Genomic DNA, 18,217 nt, shown 5'->3' on the forward strand with positions numbered 1-18,217 from the left:
ATTTTTTATTTACTTGCACCATATTTGCATATTTGTTAAAAACTGCTCAAATAATACAAGCATCAGGCATAAAATAATTTGTTGTTAGAGACTGTGACAGGGCTGCTTTAAGATCCTTTCATACTATGATTATGTTAAGAGCATTGGTTTTCTGGAATTAACTCAAAGGTCTGAAGACCTGTAGAGAGAATGATGGGACTATGATGACAGAAAGACAATGTAAAATATCAAGAAATTGGAAGCATCATTGCCTGAATGAGCTGAACAAAACTTCACAGCAAATCCTCAGCAATACTTCATGCAGAGTATCTTGAAAGGCTATTTATGAAGTTATTTTTTTCCTGCCTGCTGAACCTCTTCACAGAATGTGTCTTTAACGTCCAATTAGTCTGTCTAGACCCATCCCGCCAGATCTTCATCAGAAGACTGCCTCCCAGCCCCATTCTACATGTCCTTTATTAGACTGAAAGGTCTGGTCGGGTCATTTAGCTCTAGGGAGGATAGTGACCCGGTGGGGCAGACAGTTGAAAAAGAAAAGCAGGGGCATGAGGCGACCTCCTCCCTCTCCCTGACTGATGTTGGTGGTAAACACTTGCTGAGAGTCAAAAGAGAGAAAACTGACCCACGTCTGAGTCTGATTGGACGGCTGTCCTGCCTGTAGAGTTTCCATCCCAGCGGGTGGTCATTAACTGCTTCATAAAAGTACACGAAAACTGTCCATACTGTCAAACTCAGAACAGAAGGGACAGAAAGGGACATGCACTGCCACATGTACGGCATGATGTGTCCTCCTGGGTTACTTGTATTACCTGGAGACAGGCCTGGAGCAGGCTGCCTCTAGGACCTGTGTGTGCCCTGGGTCTCCAGGCAGGTCTTTTTGTCGGTTGGAAGTCGCCATTGATTGAGGCCATTGTGACAGTGCGATTTACCATCTGTGGTGTCCCATGTGGCTTTACTGCCATTCACTGATTAAATGACTTGAGTCTAATTTATTTGCCAGGGGGCTTGTCATGATTCTGTACCAATAAAGTGAAATATATGATAAAATACTATTTGGTCCAAATAACCCGTTTACTTTATTAGCATAACAACATAATAAACTTTTATTTACTTTTAGTGAATGAATTAAAGGATTGGTTATGATATTATTGTCCCTCAGTTAACCGATCCCCACTTTTAATCCGACTTGACGGATGGGTGGGGGTCCGCGCCACTCCGGTTCTGTTTCCCGCTGAATGGGGGCTGGAGCCGCGGGAAAAGCGGCGCTGAAATGAGCGGCCAGTAAAAACTCGTCCACACGCCGGCCGAGACTCTGGCTGGCGGACTCGTCGTCGCTGTACTCATGAAAGCCACACGGATCTCACTGTCCAGCGTGTAATCTTTATACATTACATTATAAATGGCACCGCACTGGTTGGACTGGACTGATCAGCACCGGGACCGTCATTAGCGGGCCGTCACCGGAGCATCCGCAGCCGCAGCCGCAGCTGGCGGCGACTCGGCGCGCATTGCGCATGCGCGGCGCGGCGCTGCTGGCGGAGAGGGAAATTTAAACTCGCCTTCTGCAGACCAGCGCATCTTCACTGCTGCGCCAATATCCTCCTCCTCCTCCAGTTCACCGCCACCACAGCGACACAGGTGGGTGTTCTTTTAGCGACGAAACTCGAGGATCTGCGTTGTAATTGTAATTTCTGGAAAATTCTATTATATTCAAATTATTCAACGCAGGTTAAAAAGCACCTGCAGAGCCCCCTTAGCCTGTTAGCCTGTTAGCCTCACCAGCCTCTTGGCTCCCTACTGAAACTGTACTGCTTTGCTTTTACGATGTGGTTTGTTATTGGTTATTTCGTTAAAAAATGCAGTAATCTAATAATACTCTCCATGAAGGCTGGTGAGAAGATTCTTATTATTGCATAATTTTCATCATGAAGCACCTGCAGGCTCACAGCATGTGCAGTTCCATTTCTCCTGTGTCATTTTGGACTTCGGAAATAAAATTAAACCAAAAAAATCCTTTATTCATCATAGAAGATGATAGAAAGTGGGATAAGCGCCCGGATGATGGAGAACTCAGGACAGCCCCATTGCACGTCCCAGCAGCAGGACTACAGGTAGGACACCAGCTCCAGGTACCGAGCGCTGCTTATTACTGTATTTATTGTTCTGGGAATACGTACTGGGTGTGAATGGATGTGTCAGAAAGCATCAGCTCTGTTTACACACCCGCTGTCGGCACACGGAGGGACTGGACCCCCACCCGGGGGCGCTGGGGCCACCGGGGTCACTGCAATGGCTTCCAATTAGAGTGGAGGGCGGGGGTGTCGCTCTCAAACTGAAAATGTGCTCAGCCGCAGCCTGCAGCGGAAAAGAGAGCAAGTGCAGAAATAAAATGCATTTTCTCTTTATCCTCCGCCCCATGGCCAACTGGATTTCAATAACAATACCAACGTGCATAATTAATTTCAGAATACAAGTGTGCTCACAAAAGCCCTTCTGAAATGTAAATCACTGCCGTCATGTTGAGCATTATAGAAGCATTTGCATTTGACTTTCTGTGCTGTGATTTCTGGGAATTTGTAAAAACATGTCAAACACGTAACATGTAAGTTAAGGAATAATTGTGCATTAGATTAATTAGACAAATACACATTGTGCGCATGCATTTAAAGGCCGGATATGTTCAGCGTATTCTTTTAACATCTGATCATGCTTGGGAACCCTTCGCTGACACGGACATTTGAGGAACAGTTTATTACAGGATCAGTTATCTGCCTGCTGCTGAAACTGAGGGCATTTTTTTTTTTTAATTCGGATTTTTTCCAGTAGTCTGTAATTTTACACCCTTGTACAGATATAGTGGTCTGTGGCGGCTGCAGAAATGTGTGGATGTTGAAAGCAGAGCCACACATGACAGCTGTCCCTGCGAGTGTGTTGGCTGGAGTTGAGGGGGCATACAGCAGGTAGGGTGTATAGTTTCACCTGAATGGAAGGGCGTGGGTGGGCAGGAGGCTGATCCCCGCTCCCCTTGTGTAATTATTCAGCAGGCTGACCTTCAACACCACCCCCACTGTCTTGTTGGGTGGAGTGGTTGGGTGGAGAGGCGCAGGGAAACAGATGGCATCCTATTTGTTGGTTGCTCTCATGTGAGGCCTGTCATTCCAGCAGATTAATGCAAAGGGGCTTGTTTTAAAAAAAATGGTGCAGACAATCAGGGAAGGGTCTGGGGGAAACAATAGGTCCACGTGCCACTGGGCAGATTTGTCGTTTGGGACACAATAGGTGATCATTTTTCAATAGACAAGGCCAACTGTTACAGGCAACGTGTGCCACATTCCCATGTTTCAAATGGCCCCCGGCTTTGTTTACGTACGATTCAGCCAATGGTTTGTGGGAGCGTGTCGTCACCTGACAGGGTCTTGGTGCTGGGGGAGGAGGGTTGGTTTTGTTTGCCGAGTGGGGCAGAATGGGGGTGTCTACAGTGACTGGACGCACCAGATAACTGAAAAAGTGAATGTTGTCATAGCAACCCCAATTACCAGACTCTGGTTCAGCAGTAAGAGGTTGCCGAATAGAGTGAAGAGGAATCAAGAGGTTTTCTCTTTTTTACCCCTCCTCTCTGCCCCTGAGTCCGAAAGAATAGATCAGGCTGATCAGAGATGGCAGCTTGATGAAAATAAATTAATCAAAAATTATTCATAACAACAAATAAATACTTAAATATGATACGTTGTGGAATACATTTTGTATGCAAATACTTTTTTGCTAAATGTTTCAAGTATTTTATCAAGATAAAAATATTTTTTTAAATGACTAATAATAGTATTTATGTTAAAGAGGACATTTTATAATTTTTGTAAAGAGTAGGTAGAGTGAGCACAACAGAATAACTTTAGTAGACGTATAGATAACTACAGATTACAAATTAGGGAACTTTTTTTTTTTCAGATAAAAAACATTTTATACTCTTGGAAATAGCATTCCCTGCTATTTCTGGAACATTTAAGTGACATGAAAATCTTAATAGAGTGAGACTCCATTGTCCAGTTTTCTCTTGGATATGCTGTTAGGAGTTGAATAAATAATGATTTAAACAGAATTGTGATCTAATGGTAGTAAAAAAGAAAATATTGATTTGGAGAACTGTTAAAAATAAAGTCAAGTTTAAGTTTAAACATTAAAGCCAAAAGAAAAAAGTAACAGACAAAAATCACCTTATGATTTAAATAGAAATAGAAATGTACAAAGTTGCAAGTTGTAACATATTGAGAACATAGAACAATATGCTATTTCATTTTAATATGATGAGCTATAAATATATAATACTATGCTAAGATATGAACCAATATTGATAATTATGTGAAATTAATGTTAGATCTGAATCACTTTTTTTCCAAAATAATAAACAAAATTTTGCATCATTGGGTCAATCATGGTTTCATCTGTGTTTAGTGTTGTTTCTGGGTGTCTTGTCACTGACTGATGTTTGTCTAGTATACTGTAAAAATTCAAGTAATGAAAACGAATTTAGTTGTAATTACTTAAAAATGAAAGTTCTTATAACCTAGCGACTAGTTAACCTAGTCCATCAAACTCAGTATATTGAGTTCTCGCAATTAAAATGCTATTTACCTTAATTTTAATCAACTTAATTCATGGCACTAAATTTACAGATTTGGACTAGCAAGCTGTAACTCAATGCATTTAGAAGTGCTTAAGAGGATCCAGTATAATTTCATTAATGTTCTGTTACACTAAGTCACTAAAAGAAACTGTCTTCTGCTAGATGGTGGCTAACAGACTTAAAACTCCAACAAACAACAACCTTCTAACATTATCCTATAAAATTATACAGTCAGAAGAGACCATGTCTTGCCCAAATTTAAATTGTGTAGTATCACCCCAGAGCATTTTGGGAAGCTCCCCCCACACACATGATATAGTCTTCTAACTGTTTTAACTGGTTTTGATGAATTGTCATAGTTCATTTTACTCAATAACATGAATTTAACAAAATGTTTGCAAGTTGGCTTTTTACAGTTTGGTTTGTGAATGAAGGGCTGCTGGTCATGCCTTGCATCTCTCAGTGCTGCTGTGTGAATGGACTCGTCATGTTTCTCTCCCAGATTTCTCTGTGATCCAAGTGTCTGTTCTGTTCCATCTGTAGGTCACTCAGCTCAAGTCTGTCCCAGCTGAGTAAGGAAGAGCTGCCCAGTGACCTGCAGTCCCTTTCCTGGCTCACTTCCGTAGACGTGCATCAGCTGCAGCAGATGGGGGCTGGACGGGCCGAGTACAGCAGCTCTGTTGCATCTGGTCTTCTGGAGCAGCAGGCAGGTGAGGCGTTCAAATTCTACCTTCATCTTCTCGAAGAGTTAAGTTCTGTCTACCAATGCCACATTTTCAAAGCCCTCCTGATCACTCTCAGAGTCCCAGATAAATAAATAGTATATTTATTAATAAACCAATAAACCTCTCTTGAGTCTTGAACTGAACTAAACCATACTGTGACTCTTTCAGCTAGGATTTGGTAATTATACAATCGCAATTAGTGATCAGGATAAAATTCATTTACACTATCGTACTTGGCAGAAATGTTGGTAAACCAAGCAAAGCTCGACTCTAAACGGAAACATAAGAATGGATAACACAGGAACCAGAGGAGTCCATCAGGTTGATTTGAGTTTAAAAAGATTCATAAACACCCCTTTTAGGGTGATATCCCATGGTGAGGGCCATGGCTGCCCTGACGTAAGTGACAAAACAGCACCAGACAGTGCGGTACCTTCTCTGCTGCTGGCCTATTAAAATGTTAAAGAGACATCATTTTATTGGATTGTCCAGACAGGTAAAAGAGGCTGTGAGGCTGGCTCTACACAGTCATATTAGGAGACTGTTCCCTGAACTGCTGTTGATGTGTTTTTATGGACAGCCCAGCTGAACAGCATGAACATGACTGCGCTCCCGAACGCCATGATTCACCTCCAGAGCAACCTCCAGAACACATCGCTGGGGATGAACAGTGTAAGTCTCGCAGGAGATAAGCAGCTTGAGAAAATCGTCTGTTGTTGAACGTTCTGAGAAGACACGTCTGTCTCCTGCAGATGACACAGTTTGCTCTGAACGGGCAGCCCTCTCCTGGATTTCCCTGCCCCGCCTCCGTCTACCAGTCATCCACCCAACAAGTACTGACACTCAGCCAGGCAGGACAGCAGGTATCAAAAAAACAGTGTACGATAAATCCTGAAAGAAAGAAGCGGCAGCTCACCAGATGTTCTGTGGTCGCTTGTATTCCAGTGTTCTCCTGTTGGGCTGTATGGGGGCTACAGCAGCCCGGCTCTGTTCCCCCAGCCACGTCTGGCGCCCCACAGCAACCAAGAGCTGCAGCCCAAGTCCTTCCCCAAGCCCATCTACTCATACAGGTAAAAGGGATTTTCATACCTCATTAAATATTCAAGCATTTTGACAAACTCACTAGTTTTTGGAGAAACTGTCCTTGTTGTCCTGATACTTTTGGAGGGAAATGTATTTTTTATTTAAACAATTAGACATTTACATTTACAGCATTTATCAGACGCCCTTATCCAGAGCGACTTACAATCAGTAGTTACAGGGATAGTCTCCCTGGAGCAACTTAGGGTTAAGTGTCTTGCTCAGGGACACAATGGTAGTAAGTGGGATTTGAACCCGGGTCGTCTGGTTCATAGGCGAGTGTGTTACACACTAGGCTACTACCACTGAGGAATTTAATTGTGTGTGATAAACAGTACTGTCTTTTTTACTATAAAACACCTTTACTTGTGCAGCTGTCTCATCGCCATGGCGCTAAAGAACAGCAAGACGGGGAGCCTGCCTGTCAGCGAGATATATGGTTTCATGAAAGAGCACTTCCCTTATTTTAAGGTAAAATTGCAAAATGTACACATTGCAAATATAACGAACTTTTCTCGTCTGCTTCAGACCTTCAAAATACAGTAAAATGTGTAAAGACTGTAATGAAGACAAATCATATCAGACCCTTTTTATATTTAAAATGACTGATACTAATTAGATTTGAAAGTAGTCATATGCAAAAGTTTGCGAACTCCTGTTAATCTTTTGGAGTTTTCTTTATCATTGGCATCGAAGTCGCAATATCTGTCATGCCTTTTGGAAACAGCAGTATTCCAGCAGTGACACTAAATTTATTGGATTAACAGAAAATATGTAATTTGCATTATAGCAAAATTATTATAATAAAAACCCTTGATATGTGTCTGGATTCTGGTTTGAGGTATTTCTGAGCATTACTTCGTACAAAATCTCTCCAGCTCACTTAAATTTGGTGGCTGCTGAGCATGGACAGCCTGCTTCAAATCATCCCATAGATTTTTCGCTGATCTTTTTTATCAGAGGCCAGTGACGGCTTTTCCAGAACATTCTGCTCCTCCCTCCTTTTTAAATTTTGTACCAGGTCTTGGGTCATTTTCTTGTTAGAATATCCAACCGCTGTGTAACTTCAGCTTTGTGACTGATGCGTGAACGTTACAATGAACAAATATTTTTAAATTGGGTTGAATTTATCCAACCCTCGATTTTAACAAGGGCTCCTGCCCCAGCACCAAATTTGAAAGTAGGCAGCAGTTGTTTTTCTTGGAATGCAATGTTCTGCCATGAAAAGCACTTTTTGTTTTAAAAAAAATTTTTTTGGTCTCATCAGTCCAAAACTCTTTATTCTAAAATGAATCTGTCTTTTCTAAAAGAGCTTTTGCTTACAAGCGACTGTGTTCGTGGTGTGAGGATTTCTTCCTCTGTCGCCCTGAAATACAGATGTTTGTTTTGTCGCATTGAGCTATAGAACAATGTACAGATACACCATCTGCAGCAAGATGTTCTTGCAGGACTCCTGTATCTTTCTTGACCTGCCAGACCTGGGTTTAAGAGCAACTCTGGCTGATTACATCCCTTACAGTTTAAACCTCTGAAAGCGTCTTGTAGCCTTCACATGAACCATGATAGTGGATCATCTTTGTTGTCAGTTCTTTTGAGAGGATAACGTTGTCACTCTTCAGATGAGTCAACTTGCAAATACACTCATCAAAATTCAATGCCTTACTAATGGCTGCAAGAAAAATGATAACAACTTATTGGTTGAAACCTGAACCACCCACAATCTCACAGTGGATACAAAAAACCGGACAGTTATATTTAATGGAACAGTTGACTACAGTTGAAGACTCACATCTTTGAAAGAAGATGGTGACCAGCTCAAAGCCTTGTTGAATAGGCCACTTATGTCTTAAGTTTATATTTTTGCTTGAAGTTTGTCTATTTATTAATGTTTATTTATTTATTTATTTGTTTGTTTTTTCCCTCAGTTTTTTATTGTAATTATTTCTCACTTTGTGAGATTATTTAACATTAATACGAGTTCCCCGAGCCTGTCTGTGATCCTGCAGTGGCTAGAAATGGTGATAGGTGTAAAGAGAGCTTTGTTCATTCTGCTTCACTGTTCAGAGAGTGGCAGCTCAGATGGTCGGATCTGGAATTTGCCCCCTTACGTCGCCATAAGGGGAAAGGTTACCCCCCATTTCTCTGACTTTGCCCGCTATTGCACCCCTCCCCTAAAAAATGATCTCCAATGACCGTCACGGCTTGAAAACATGGAAAGCATTGCAGTTGCTCAGTGATTGGAGGTAAAAATGAGCACAAATGTATGCGAGGGAAATGTAAACCAGTGGGTTAATTTTCGAGAATGCTCGCTCGCTTCTATAGGCTGCTGCTCCTCCTTCATTTAGCTTCTTGTAAACTTTAATGTATCTACATGTGTCAACAAGAACCTTTGAAAAATCAAAATGATTTAATTTTATTTCATTAAAGGTCAGATCTGGCCTGATTTGTACTGATGCAGGTTTTTACATTTTTTAAAAATCCTTATCTTCAGACAGCTCCAGATGGATGGAAGAACTCTGTACGGCACAACCTGTCCCTGAACAAATGCTTTGAAAAGGTAGAGAACAAGCTCAGTGGGTCCTCACGGAAGGGCTGTTTGTGGGCTCTTAACCCTGCCAAAATTGACAAGATGGAGGAGGAGATGCAGAAGTGGAAACGCAAGGACCTCCCAGCAATACGGCGCAGCATGGCCAACCCAGGTCGGACTGGCTCAGCCTTTCAGAACCAGTTTGTTGCTGTTTGTCAGTGATATTCACTTAGTCACATAGTCACTTAGTCCTAATTCATGTGTTGTTTTTCCTCCAGATGAGTTAGATAAGCTGATCACAGACAGGCCAGAGAGCTGTAGACGGAAGCTTCCAGACCCTGGCATAACCCGCCTACCCGTCTGCTCCTCCGGGTCTACACAGCTGCATCCCCAGCCAGTGGTGACTCTGTCCCTGCAATGCCTCCCGCTACACCAGCAGCTGCAGCTCCATAGCCAAGCCAGACTGGCGCCGGTCTCGCCCGCCCCAGCCCAGACGCCCCCTCTCCATACGCTACCAGACCTTACCCACAGCCCCCTGCCCCAGCACTCGGCAAAGCCCCCACACGACTTCTACAGCCTTCCTGGGGAGGTCGGCTCAGAGGTGGACACTTTGGACCCCAGCATCATGGATTTTGCCCTTCAGGGTGAGTATGCGTGAAGCGGGGGACCTGCGATCAACTTTTATTGTTTGTTTCTGTTACTGAACCAATGAAACAAGACTAAATACAGGCAGAGGCCATAGGTTCACTGAACTGAACACGCATTTATTTTCTAGAGCAGAAGTGATTTCACACTATAAAGTGAAGATCTCCAAACTGTGGGTCTATTAAAGCATTGTTTTACATACAGGGTGCCAATAACTATGAAACAGTACTGACTCAAATGTAAGTTCAGTAATGAATACCTATAATGTTAAATTACAGCAAATACATATTAGGTTATAATAATAAAATAATATAAGGTTATGATATATACATGTTCTTAGGCAGTTCATTTGGATATAATTTCATAATACTGAATATAAAACTGCATTTTTTTTATTTTGCTCAGGTAATCTTTGGGAGGAGATGAAAGATGACAGCTTTAATCTAGAGGCCCTGGGTACCATCAGTAACTCTCCCCTGTGTCTGTCTGACTGTGACCTGGACACCAGCGGTCTCCCGCCTACCTCCAGCGCCCCCACTCTGCCCTACTCAGACCTGCAGGTCACTGGCCTCTACACATCTTACACTGGCTTGGATGTTCTTTCCTCGCAGTGCGTGGCCACACAGGGAGGCAACAAACCAATTGTTCTGCTTTAACTTACCGCCAGTCTGCCAGTGCACAACCAAAATAAAAGAAATGAAAGAAACCTCCAAATGATCGAAAGTAATGATTGACAGGTCATACAGTTCTTCAGGACTAGCAAGGACTGTCAAGAGATGGGAGTCTCTGGAACAGCGAGATGTCAGGAGCTATAAAGGGAACCACAGTAAGAACTTGATCAGTGTAAAGGTGTCTGATGTCTGTGAAGGGTCAAAACCTATTGGCCCCAATGTACATAAACTAGGCCGTAAGTCATCATGCATCCATAGAACTGTTTGTTAGCCTCCATATGCTAGTTGTGTATATTTTATTGTGATAGGAGTTATATTTGTATTGTGACATTTCTTTCTATGTTTATTTATATTTATGAATTGAAGGAAATTCCAGGTTCAATTTTTGTACATATATTTTTTGTGCTTCCAGACCCAAACAAAATGTGCCAACATTTAAAATACATTCAAACTAACATCTCAACTTCAATAAAAAAAAATGGGAAAACACTTATGGACATTCTATTCTTTTGGGGAAAAACAGTCTGTGTATGTGAAATATCTTGTAATAAACCACAGAACTTTTTGAAACCAGGTTTATTTTACAATCAGCATTAAAATACAGGTTACTGAGCTGGTCACTGTCATACAGTACAGCTTGGTTCGTACAGAAATGATGCTAGTTAGCTTCTGGATGCAATTTACTTCAAGGGAGCCAATAACTGATCATCCATATAATCAATCATACTGTTCCAGGTTCTTCATTCTCTTCATTATGACATTTTTAGAACTTGACAACATGATAGACAATCCCCCCCCCCCCCCCCCCCCCCCCCCCAAAAAAATACATAAAAAAATTACATAATTTGAAAGACATGATACAAGCTTGTTCCTCCATTATTTTCAATGAAAACTCCATGATTAAAATGTCCCTGTCCCTCCCTGAAGTAAGAATTGCTCTTATTAGAATGGGGGAAGAGTCCCAGCACTAAATAAATATGTACACCCACAACCGAACATGAGTGTATTAGTGGCTACACATTAGCTTATCATGCTGTTCAACACAAACAGGAGCAACTTCAGAACTTGTGTTGGTGATAACAGTACCTATAATACAGTCTTTCCCAACCTGTGACTAATAATGCGCTCGATAGTGAACTTCGGATGTGTGACCAAAAAGTGAAAAACACAATGCAAGTGATGCACAGTGAATCTGAAATGAACGGACAATTTAAAAAAAAAAAGAAAAAAAAAAAAAAAGTGTTGCTGTGTCAGTTAATGCATAATTTACATTCAAAGGTCGGTACAGAAATGACAGCCTGAATGGAAAATTTACTTCAGCGAAAGTGATAATGAAGTCAGCATGGTCATAGTTTAAAGACTGACCAAATGCATCATGACTAGTAGAAAATGTGCAACGTGATGCAGCTTAAGGCAAAATCTGTCCTGCGTCTATGTCGCCCGTGAAAGTTCAGTTTGGCATGTGTGCGTTAGTTCTCTGTACTCGGTTTTGGACCCTCACTGAAGCCCAAGTGATGCTGTACGCAGTCCTTCTATCACATCCCCAGGCTCAGCCGTTACTGCTGCTGTCCATGGTGGCCAACATGTGGGAGATCTTGGCCCTTTGGGATGGGGTGATGTTCTGGCTCATGTGGATTATGCAGTCCATAGCCACTTCTGGGTTTGCCTGCACCAGGCTGGGAACAGAGCATGGTTAGCCCACTTAACATACGGAATCAATCACTGTGGTCTATACTTTTCCTCAGGAGAGATTAAGACCTGGGGAGAAATTGTGTCCAACAAACTATGTCCTTATGCCCACTTGAAGCAGTGGTTGCCTAGCAGGAGGGCGCCTGTCACTGCTGCCCACCGCTCACCAAGGGTGATGGGTTAAAATCAGGGGACACATTTTGTCGTGTGCACCGTGTGCTGTGCTGTGTATCACAATGACAATCACTTCACTTTCTCACTTATGCTGCACGGTATAGATACAGAGAGAGCCCTCTGTCCAAATTTGTGCACGTTTTCTTAAAGCTTGTGGATGGGAACAGAAAAGGGCGGCACCACTGGAAATGGTGGTAGTAGCATACTGAAAAACTACAGAGATGGACATGCAAAAGTAATAACAATTATCGCTGTTAGTACCTCTCATTAGTAAAAAACAACTAAATGAATTTTCTATCTACATGTCATTGTTGCCTTAATAAATAAACGATCACCATCTCTGCTAGGGCTGCAACTAATGATTATTTTAATAACTGATTAATCTGTCGATTTTTTTTTTTTTATTAATCGTAGAATCGGATAAAAAACAAAAAACAAGAAAAGCATTCATTTCCAACCCTTTATTCAAAAACAGAACCAAAATCTTTAGAAAGTGCACAAACATGTTGCTCCTTGAGCTGTTATAATAATAAAATGTATTTTTAATAGAATAAAAATTGACACAAAAACATACACATGTATCTGCCAAATATACTTTTTTTGTTAAAATAAAGTGCTACCTGAGCTGCCACAACGATAAATAATTTATAAAAAAATAAAGAACAATACAAATCAGAAAATTTAACAGGATTTGTTTGAATGTCAGAACTACACTGCAGATGCACAAACTCACAAACTCACACTGACACACACACACACACACACACACACAGACACTGCAAAAAATGCTTTTCTAACTTAGTAGTTTTGTCCTGATTTCAGTCCAAATCTCTAAAAAATCTTAAATTAAGATACATTTACTAGACACATGAAATAGCATAAGAAATGATGTCTTGTTTTTTGATAAAACATCTCAAAATTAAGTGATTGTTTAAAACAAGCAAAATTATCTGCCAATGGGGTAAGAAAACTAATCTTAATGATATATAATCTCAAACAGAAGATTTAAGCATCACTTAATTCTCTCATGCCATTTTTCTTGTCTAGTAATCTTGATTTAAGATTTTTTTAGATATTTGGACTGGAAACGAGACAAAATTACTAGGTAAAAAAAGCTTTTTTTGCAGTGTAGCTATACATGACAACAGATTGAAAAATGAATGGTCCAAAAAAGGCTAGTGAATAGAAACACGTCTTTTAGTCTTTTAATGCAAAGTAACTATAGCACCCCTGCTTTACCACTGTTATTAACGCGCTAACGCTAACTTGTCATGGCTGTCAAGCTGGATGACGGGTAAACATTTACATTTACAGCATTTATCAGACGCCCTTATCCAGAGCGACTTACAATCAGTAGTTACAGGGACAGTCCCCCTGGAGCAACTTAGGGTTAAGTGTCTTGCTCAGGGACACAATATGCGAGTTGTCCACGCGGAGACGCTGTATCAGCCCCCCTCCACACCTGTAGGTGGCGCTGTAAATCCCCGTCTAGTTCTCCTCCGCGGCGAGTTAAACACCAGCACCAGGGACATTAAGTTCCTCACTTCAAAACGGAACAAAAGTAGGATTCTGTAGCGACTTACCCTGCTGCTGAACTCCCTTCTTCCTCCTCAAACACTCCAACATGTTTGCGTTTCAGGTGGAGGATCATTGCCGTGGTGCTCCTGTGCCGTGCCATGTCGCTTTTGCATATTTTCGCGCAGATTTCTCTGCCTCCGCCATGTATCTGTCCTCTACCTCCGCTTGTTTTTTTATTTTTGCTCCGCGCTGTCTATGAGGCGCCAAACTCTGCTAGAATCTGTGCGCAAGAGAGACTGAGTGTGTTCACTCCGCTCCGCGCTCAAATTTTTTTAATAATCAAACGTCTCCGCGTCGCGCGACATAACGAATCGATTAGGAAATTCGTTGCCAACTCTTTTAGTAATCGATTTTTATCGATTCAATCGATTCGTTGTTGCAGCCCTAATCTCTGTCACAAACACCATGTTTGTTGCCGTAATATTGTAAATTTGAGGTTTTGCCCTCTGATGGATGTGTTGCTTAAAACAACGCCAGCTCAAATGACACCAGAAATTGTGTGGACATGTTGGACATCGCATTTTTAAACCTACATCCTTGTTTTTCTACATAAAGGTAGTGCAGTGAAGCGGTGCCTAAAAGTAGTGTTAGGGTTAAAAGTAGTAGGGTTAGGGCCAAATAAGATCCACCTATTGAATCATTAATACCCCAGCATTTCCTGCAAATTCTAAGAATGCACAAACAACTATAGTATCCAAAACCAGCAAAAGTGTCCCTGTTGCAAGTTTGATCATTTCACCAACTCCATGCACTCGAACCATTCCACTACCCATTGCATCCAATGCATCCATACCTGCGGATGTGCTTGAGGGCATAGTCTCTCTTCAGATATTTAATGTTCTCTCGTATAGCTGATTGGGTGCCATCTTCTTTGGCCAAGTGTTTCTCCAGCCATTCCACTACAGCCTTGTTATTGTCCCAAAGATATGCCTATCAAGAGCAAACATCGATCATTCCCCACAGTACAGCAGATTCTTCCGTTCAAAGGCCCCTCACCTCACCTTAACTGTGCCTTCGGTCTCCACAAACCAGCGACGCAGCATGGACTGCACATGTCCATTGCTCAGATCGCAGTTGGCTTGCAGGATCTCCCGCTTCACCACCTCCTCCAGGAGGAGCCGTCTCAGACGCCAGTAGAAAAAAGACCGGGCATTTTTCCAGTCCAGGATGTCCTGTTTGTGAAGAGCATAGCTGTGATCTTCATGAATTAATAATCACTAATGCATCAAAAAATGATTAGTTATTGTATAGATTCAATGATTCTATTCTATTCATTTGTGCCCAGTCCTGCACATACCAAGTTGGTATCAGTATCAGCATCAGATCGATACTAGCATAATGGGATCAATATTTTGCAGAGGTTTGCAGAGAGTCGCTTTACGTGCTGCTGAAAGCTCTTCAAATGCACATCCAATAGAAAACACCGGGAGTCTGAGCGCAGCGCCATGCTGGACATGTAGCTCAGTTCACGCTAATCCATCGTAGGGACAGAAATCCATGGATGCACCAAAGGCGAAGAAACAAAGAAATACCAAAAATATGAAACACCGAAAAATAATTGACTGACAGTTTTGTAGCTGTAGTGCTATCGCTAAGACTATGTGTCACTAAAGCCAAGGAATTCATACTTTATTCATATTGATCCAAATAATGAATCAATTGTGGGCAGTGGGCTTGAGCAACGGTAACGTTCCCACACACGGCTCCCTGAGCGTCAAACATTGAATATTCTTTTTAATCCTGGTGTCACAGTCTCAAAAAGTGGGTGTGGTTAACCCGCTTCAACGTTTAGGTTAGATGTCTCCCCAAGGTGTGAAATTCAGGTGGAGGGCAGGAAGTTGTGACGATCTACCAACATTAAAAAAACTGGTAAAACACATTGAGCGAAGTATCTGGCATTCCAGTTGTTAAAACCATTCCAGCGTGAGAAGCTCTGCACACAAGAATTCCACTCATATGTACTGTACTGTACTGGTGTTACATGATGAGACAATAAAAGCAATTTGATTTTAAATCTAGGGTGCTACTATCCTAGTGCTTTACCCCACTTACTCCACTGTGTCCCTGAGCAAGACACTTAATTCCTGAGTGTCTCCAGCGGGACTGTCCCTGTAACTACTGATTGTACTACTGACTACTAAAAGGTAATGCAGGGTTCTCAATTCTCACACATGGCATTTCTCAACAAATCAAAGCTTTCAGTTTCAACCATGTGTTCCATGAATGCGTAGTGGAGGAATCCTCCCACGGCGGCCAAAAATCTCACTCCAAGCTAACTTTAAAACTTGAGAGCCCTGGTGTAATGTCTGCCAGTACAGAAGCACGTGCAGGAGAAGGCTGACTGTAAATACTGATCGGCGTCTGATAAATGCTGTAAAGCATAATGTAAAGTAGTTGTTTGTAATATCAGCTTGAATTGTCGGCAAATCTTTGGAATCTGTCAAAAACTCACTCATGTTCATGAAATACGGGTCACGTAAAACATTTTTAAATTGCCTGCGCTCCATTAGAAATTGTTCTTCATCATAAACCTGTGACTGGTAGCACGATATAGCGCTCAGTTGAGATATATCGTGCACACACTGCTCCCAGAGGGTCTTTCATGCTTCGAATGAAGCAAAAAAAAAAAAAAACAAAAGCTTGCGTCATGGGCTCAAAAAGTACTAGTAGTTAACCCGCTTTGGCACTTTGTTTCTGTTGGCTGCACGACAATATGTCAGTGGTGGGCAGTGGTGGCCTAGCGGTTAAGGAGGCGGTTCGATTCCCGATCCGCCAAGGTGCCACTGAGGTGCCACTGAGCAAAGCACCGTCCCCACACACTGCTCCCCGGGCGCCTGTCATGGCTGCCCACTGCTCACTCAGGGTGATGGGTTAAATGCAGAGGACAAATTTCACTGTGTGCATCGTGTGGTGTGTATCACATGTGACAATCACTTCACTTTAGAATGGCAGAGGTCAAAGTTCAACAATATTCAACTTTGACCGTGGTGTCTGCAGAGGCTCCCGTTGTGTCGCTCTGCTGGGTGCAGTGAAAGACGCTCTTCAGGCACACATCCTGTAGACAGCAATGTGATTCAGAGTGCCGTGCAGCGCTGGACGAATTCAGTATATGAAGCACTTTAGTGACTTAGTTGAAGGAAATCCACCCTGGCGACAAAGAACTTTAATCAACGAGGTTGAGAACCAATTTTATGTGTGAGCCATTTTTCATGATATTTTTTTTAATTAGCTGAGAAGCAATTAAAACTAGATCACGGGCCGTAGTTTGTACACCCCTGGTATAAATGGTAACACCCAGTCTTGCTTGTGATTTGGTGTAGCGCTAAGTCTCACCGTGATTGCACCCTTCTCCTGCATTCTTCCGGGTGTATCATGGAGGTCTACAAACTGCACTGCCACCTGATGGTAGATGGGTAGAAGGAATTCCTCCCTGGCCCGAAGTTTGGCCTCTAGGACTTTCCGCTCTTTGTCTGACAACTCTGGTGTACCTGTACGCAGGTCATGACAGAAGTAGTCAGAACAGACCTCTGGGTTGCGTTTTTCAGTGCAATCATGTTTGTTTGCAGATTAAGGTTATGACTACAGACTAAGACCGCTTTTCACTACTGAACATTTCAAACATACAGCAAACTGAGGAAAGTGTGAACTTACCAAGCTGCTCTACCAGATCAGCATATACTCTGTCAATCCTGCGCATAGTTTTCAACAGGTCCTTTCTGCGGAACTTAATCTCCACAGTGCCCTCAGCCTCCAAAACGCCACCCCTTAAAGAGATGAAAAGAGGGAGGAATTAATGGACAGGCAGGCCAAAGGGGCAACACATCACTCGACTCACCTGCTCTCTCTGTCTGCATACAGCTCCATGTAGAGTGGGTTTATAGTGGGGTCAATCACTACCCACGAGCCTCCTCTGAGCTCAGCGTGGGGCGGGATGTACACCAGAACTGGCTGGAGAAACTCGCGCAGGCCATCCACAATGTAGGCCCCGAACTTCAGCACCTGGTCATACATGTCTGCAGAGAGAAGGGAGAAATCGGAAAATGAGCCTGATGCTGATGAACTTTCTCTTTCTCATTATTAAAAAAACTGCTAGAGCTGTTCTACCTTTCATTCCTCCAGAAAACCCCCTCCAGTTGGCAAACACCATCAGGGGGAGTCGCTCGTGGTTGAAGTCACGGATGGCCTGGGATGTTTTGAAGGCAGAGTCAGGAAACCACACTTGTCCCGCCTGCTGTATGAGCTGGAAGAAATTAAGGCCATTACTGATCAAACAGGGACACGGGTCTCCATTTTCAGCTATAAACATTTGCAAAACTTCACAAACTAACCCATCTACAAACCCATCTATGTTGCTGCCCTCTGGGGTGCAATAAAGATTTACTTTTGCCTCGGAGTCCAGATTGGCTGGGTCCGCAGGTATGGCAACCTCCACAGCACGTGTCTCCACGGCAATGACCCCAAGGGGAATTCCTCCTAACCTGTATGAGAAGGTTTGCTTTAAGGTCAT

At 42.5% G+C, this 18,217-nt stretch overlaps 2 protein-coding genes across 10 annotated transcripts in view; one reads left to right on the forward strand and one right to left on the reverse strand.

The window, feature by feature from the left end:
* The first annotated feature begins 2,031 nt into the window (after positions 1-2,031).
* On the forward strand, positions 2,032-10,719 carry foxn4 (forkhead box N4). The gene is made up of 9 exons (XM_028995440.1): positions 2,032-2,111; positions 5,165-5,331; positions 5,927-6,018; positions 6,099-6,209; positions 6,292-6,416; positions 6,801-6,897; positions 8,918-9,125; positions 9,232-9,597; positions 10,004-10,719. Exons 1-9 carry the CDS (start codon positions 2,032-2,034, stop codon positions 10,252-10,254), a joined length of 1,497 nt encoding a protein of 498 aa, XP_028851273.1. The 3' UTR covers positions 10,255-10,719.
* Positions 10,720-11,080: 361 nt separating this feature from the next.
* acacb (acetyl-CoA carboxylase beta) overlaps positions 11,081-18,217 on the reverse strand; it is a 30,405-nt gene continuing 23,268 nt past the window's right edge. For 8 of the 9 annotated variants that reach the window (XM_028995041.1, XM_028995040.1, XM_028995039.1 and 5 more), the window contains 8 exons: positions 18,092-18,188; positions 17,815-17,950; positions 17,546-17,723; positions 17,362-17,474; positions 17,044-17,198; positions 14,712-14,882; positions 14,504-14,640; positions 11,081-11,945 (listed from right to left, as the gene is read on the reverse strand). In XM_028995041.1, the coding sequence (XP_028850874.1) occupies positions 11,819-11,945; positions 14,504-14,640; positions 14,712-14,882; positions 17,044-17,198; positions 17,362-17,474; positions 17,546-17,723; positions 17,815-17,950; positions 18,092-18,188 (1,114 nt within the window). In that variant the 3' untranslated portion in view covers positions 11,081-11,818. Of the gene's footprint in view, positions 11,946-14,503; positions 14,641-14,711; positions 14,883-16,598; positions 16,858-17,043; positions 17,199-17,361; positions 17,475-17,545; positions 17,724-17,814; positions 17,951-18,091; positions 18,189-18,217 lie in introns of those variants that run through there. The other variant, XM_028995043.1, reaches the window with a different exon arrangement.

Source organism: Denticeps clupeoides, chromosome 11 (assembly GCF_900700375.1).
Source record: "Denticeps clupeoides chromosome 11, fDenClu1.1, whole genome shotgun sequence".
NCBI lineage: Eukaryota > Metazoa > Chordata > Actinopteri > Clupeiformes > Denticipitidae > Denticeps > Denticeps clupeoides.

What these genes read in the sequence shown, in the direction of transcription:
- foxn4 (XM_028995440.1), top strand. Translation starts at nt 2,032, where the DNA reads ATGATAGAAAGTGGGATAAGCGCCCGGATGATGGAGAACTCAGGACAG. An exon ending in AGCACTTCCCTTATTTTAAG is followed by an intron (nt 6,898 to 8,917) that starts GTAAAATTGCAA and finishes CCTTATCTTCAG; the next exon opens with ACAGCTCCAGATGGATGGAA. An exon ending in CATGGATTTTGCCCTTCAGG is followed by an intron (nt 9,598 to 10,003) that starts GTGAGTATGCGT and finishes TATTTTGCTCAG; the next exon opens with GTAATCTTTGGGAGGAGATG.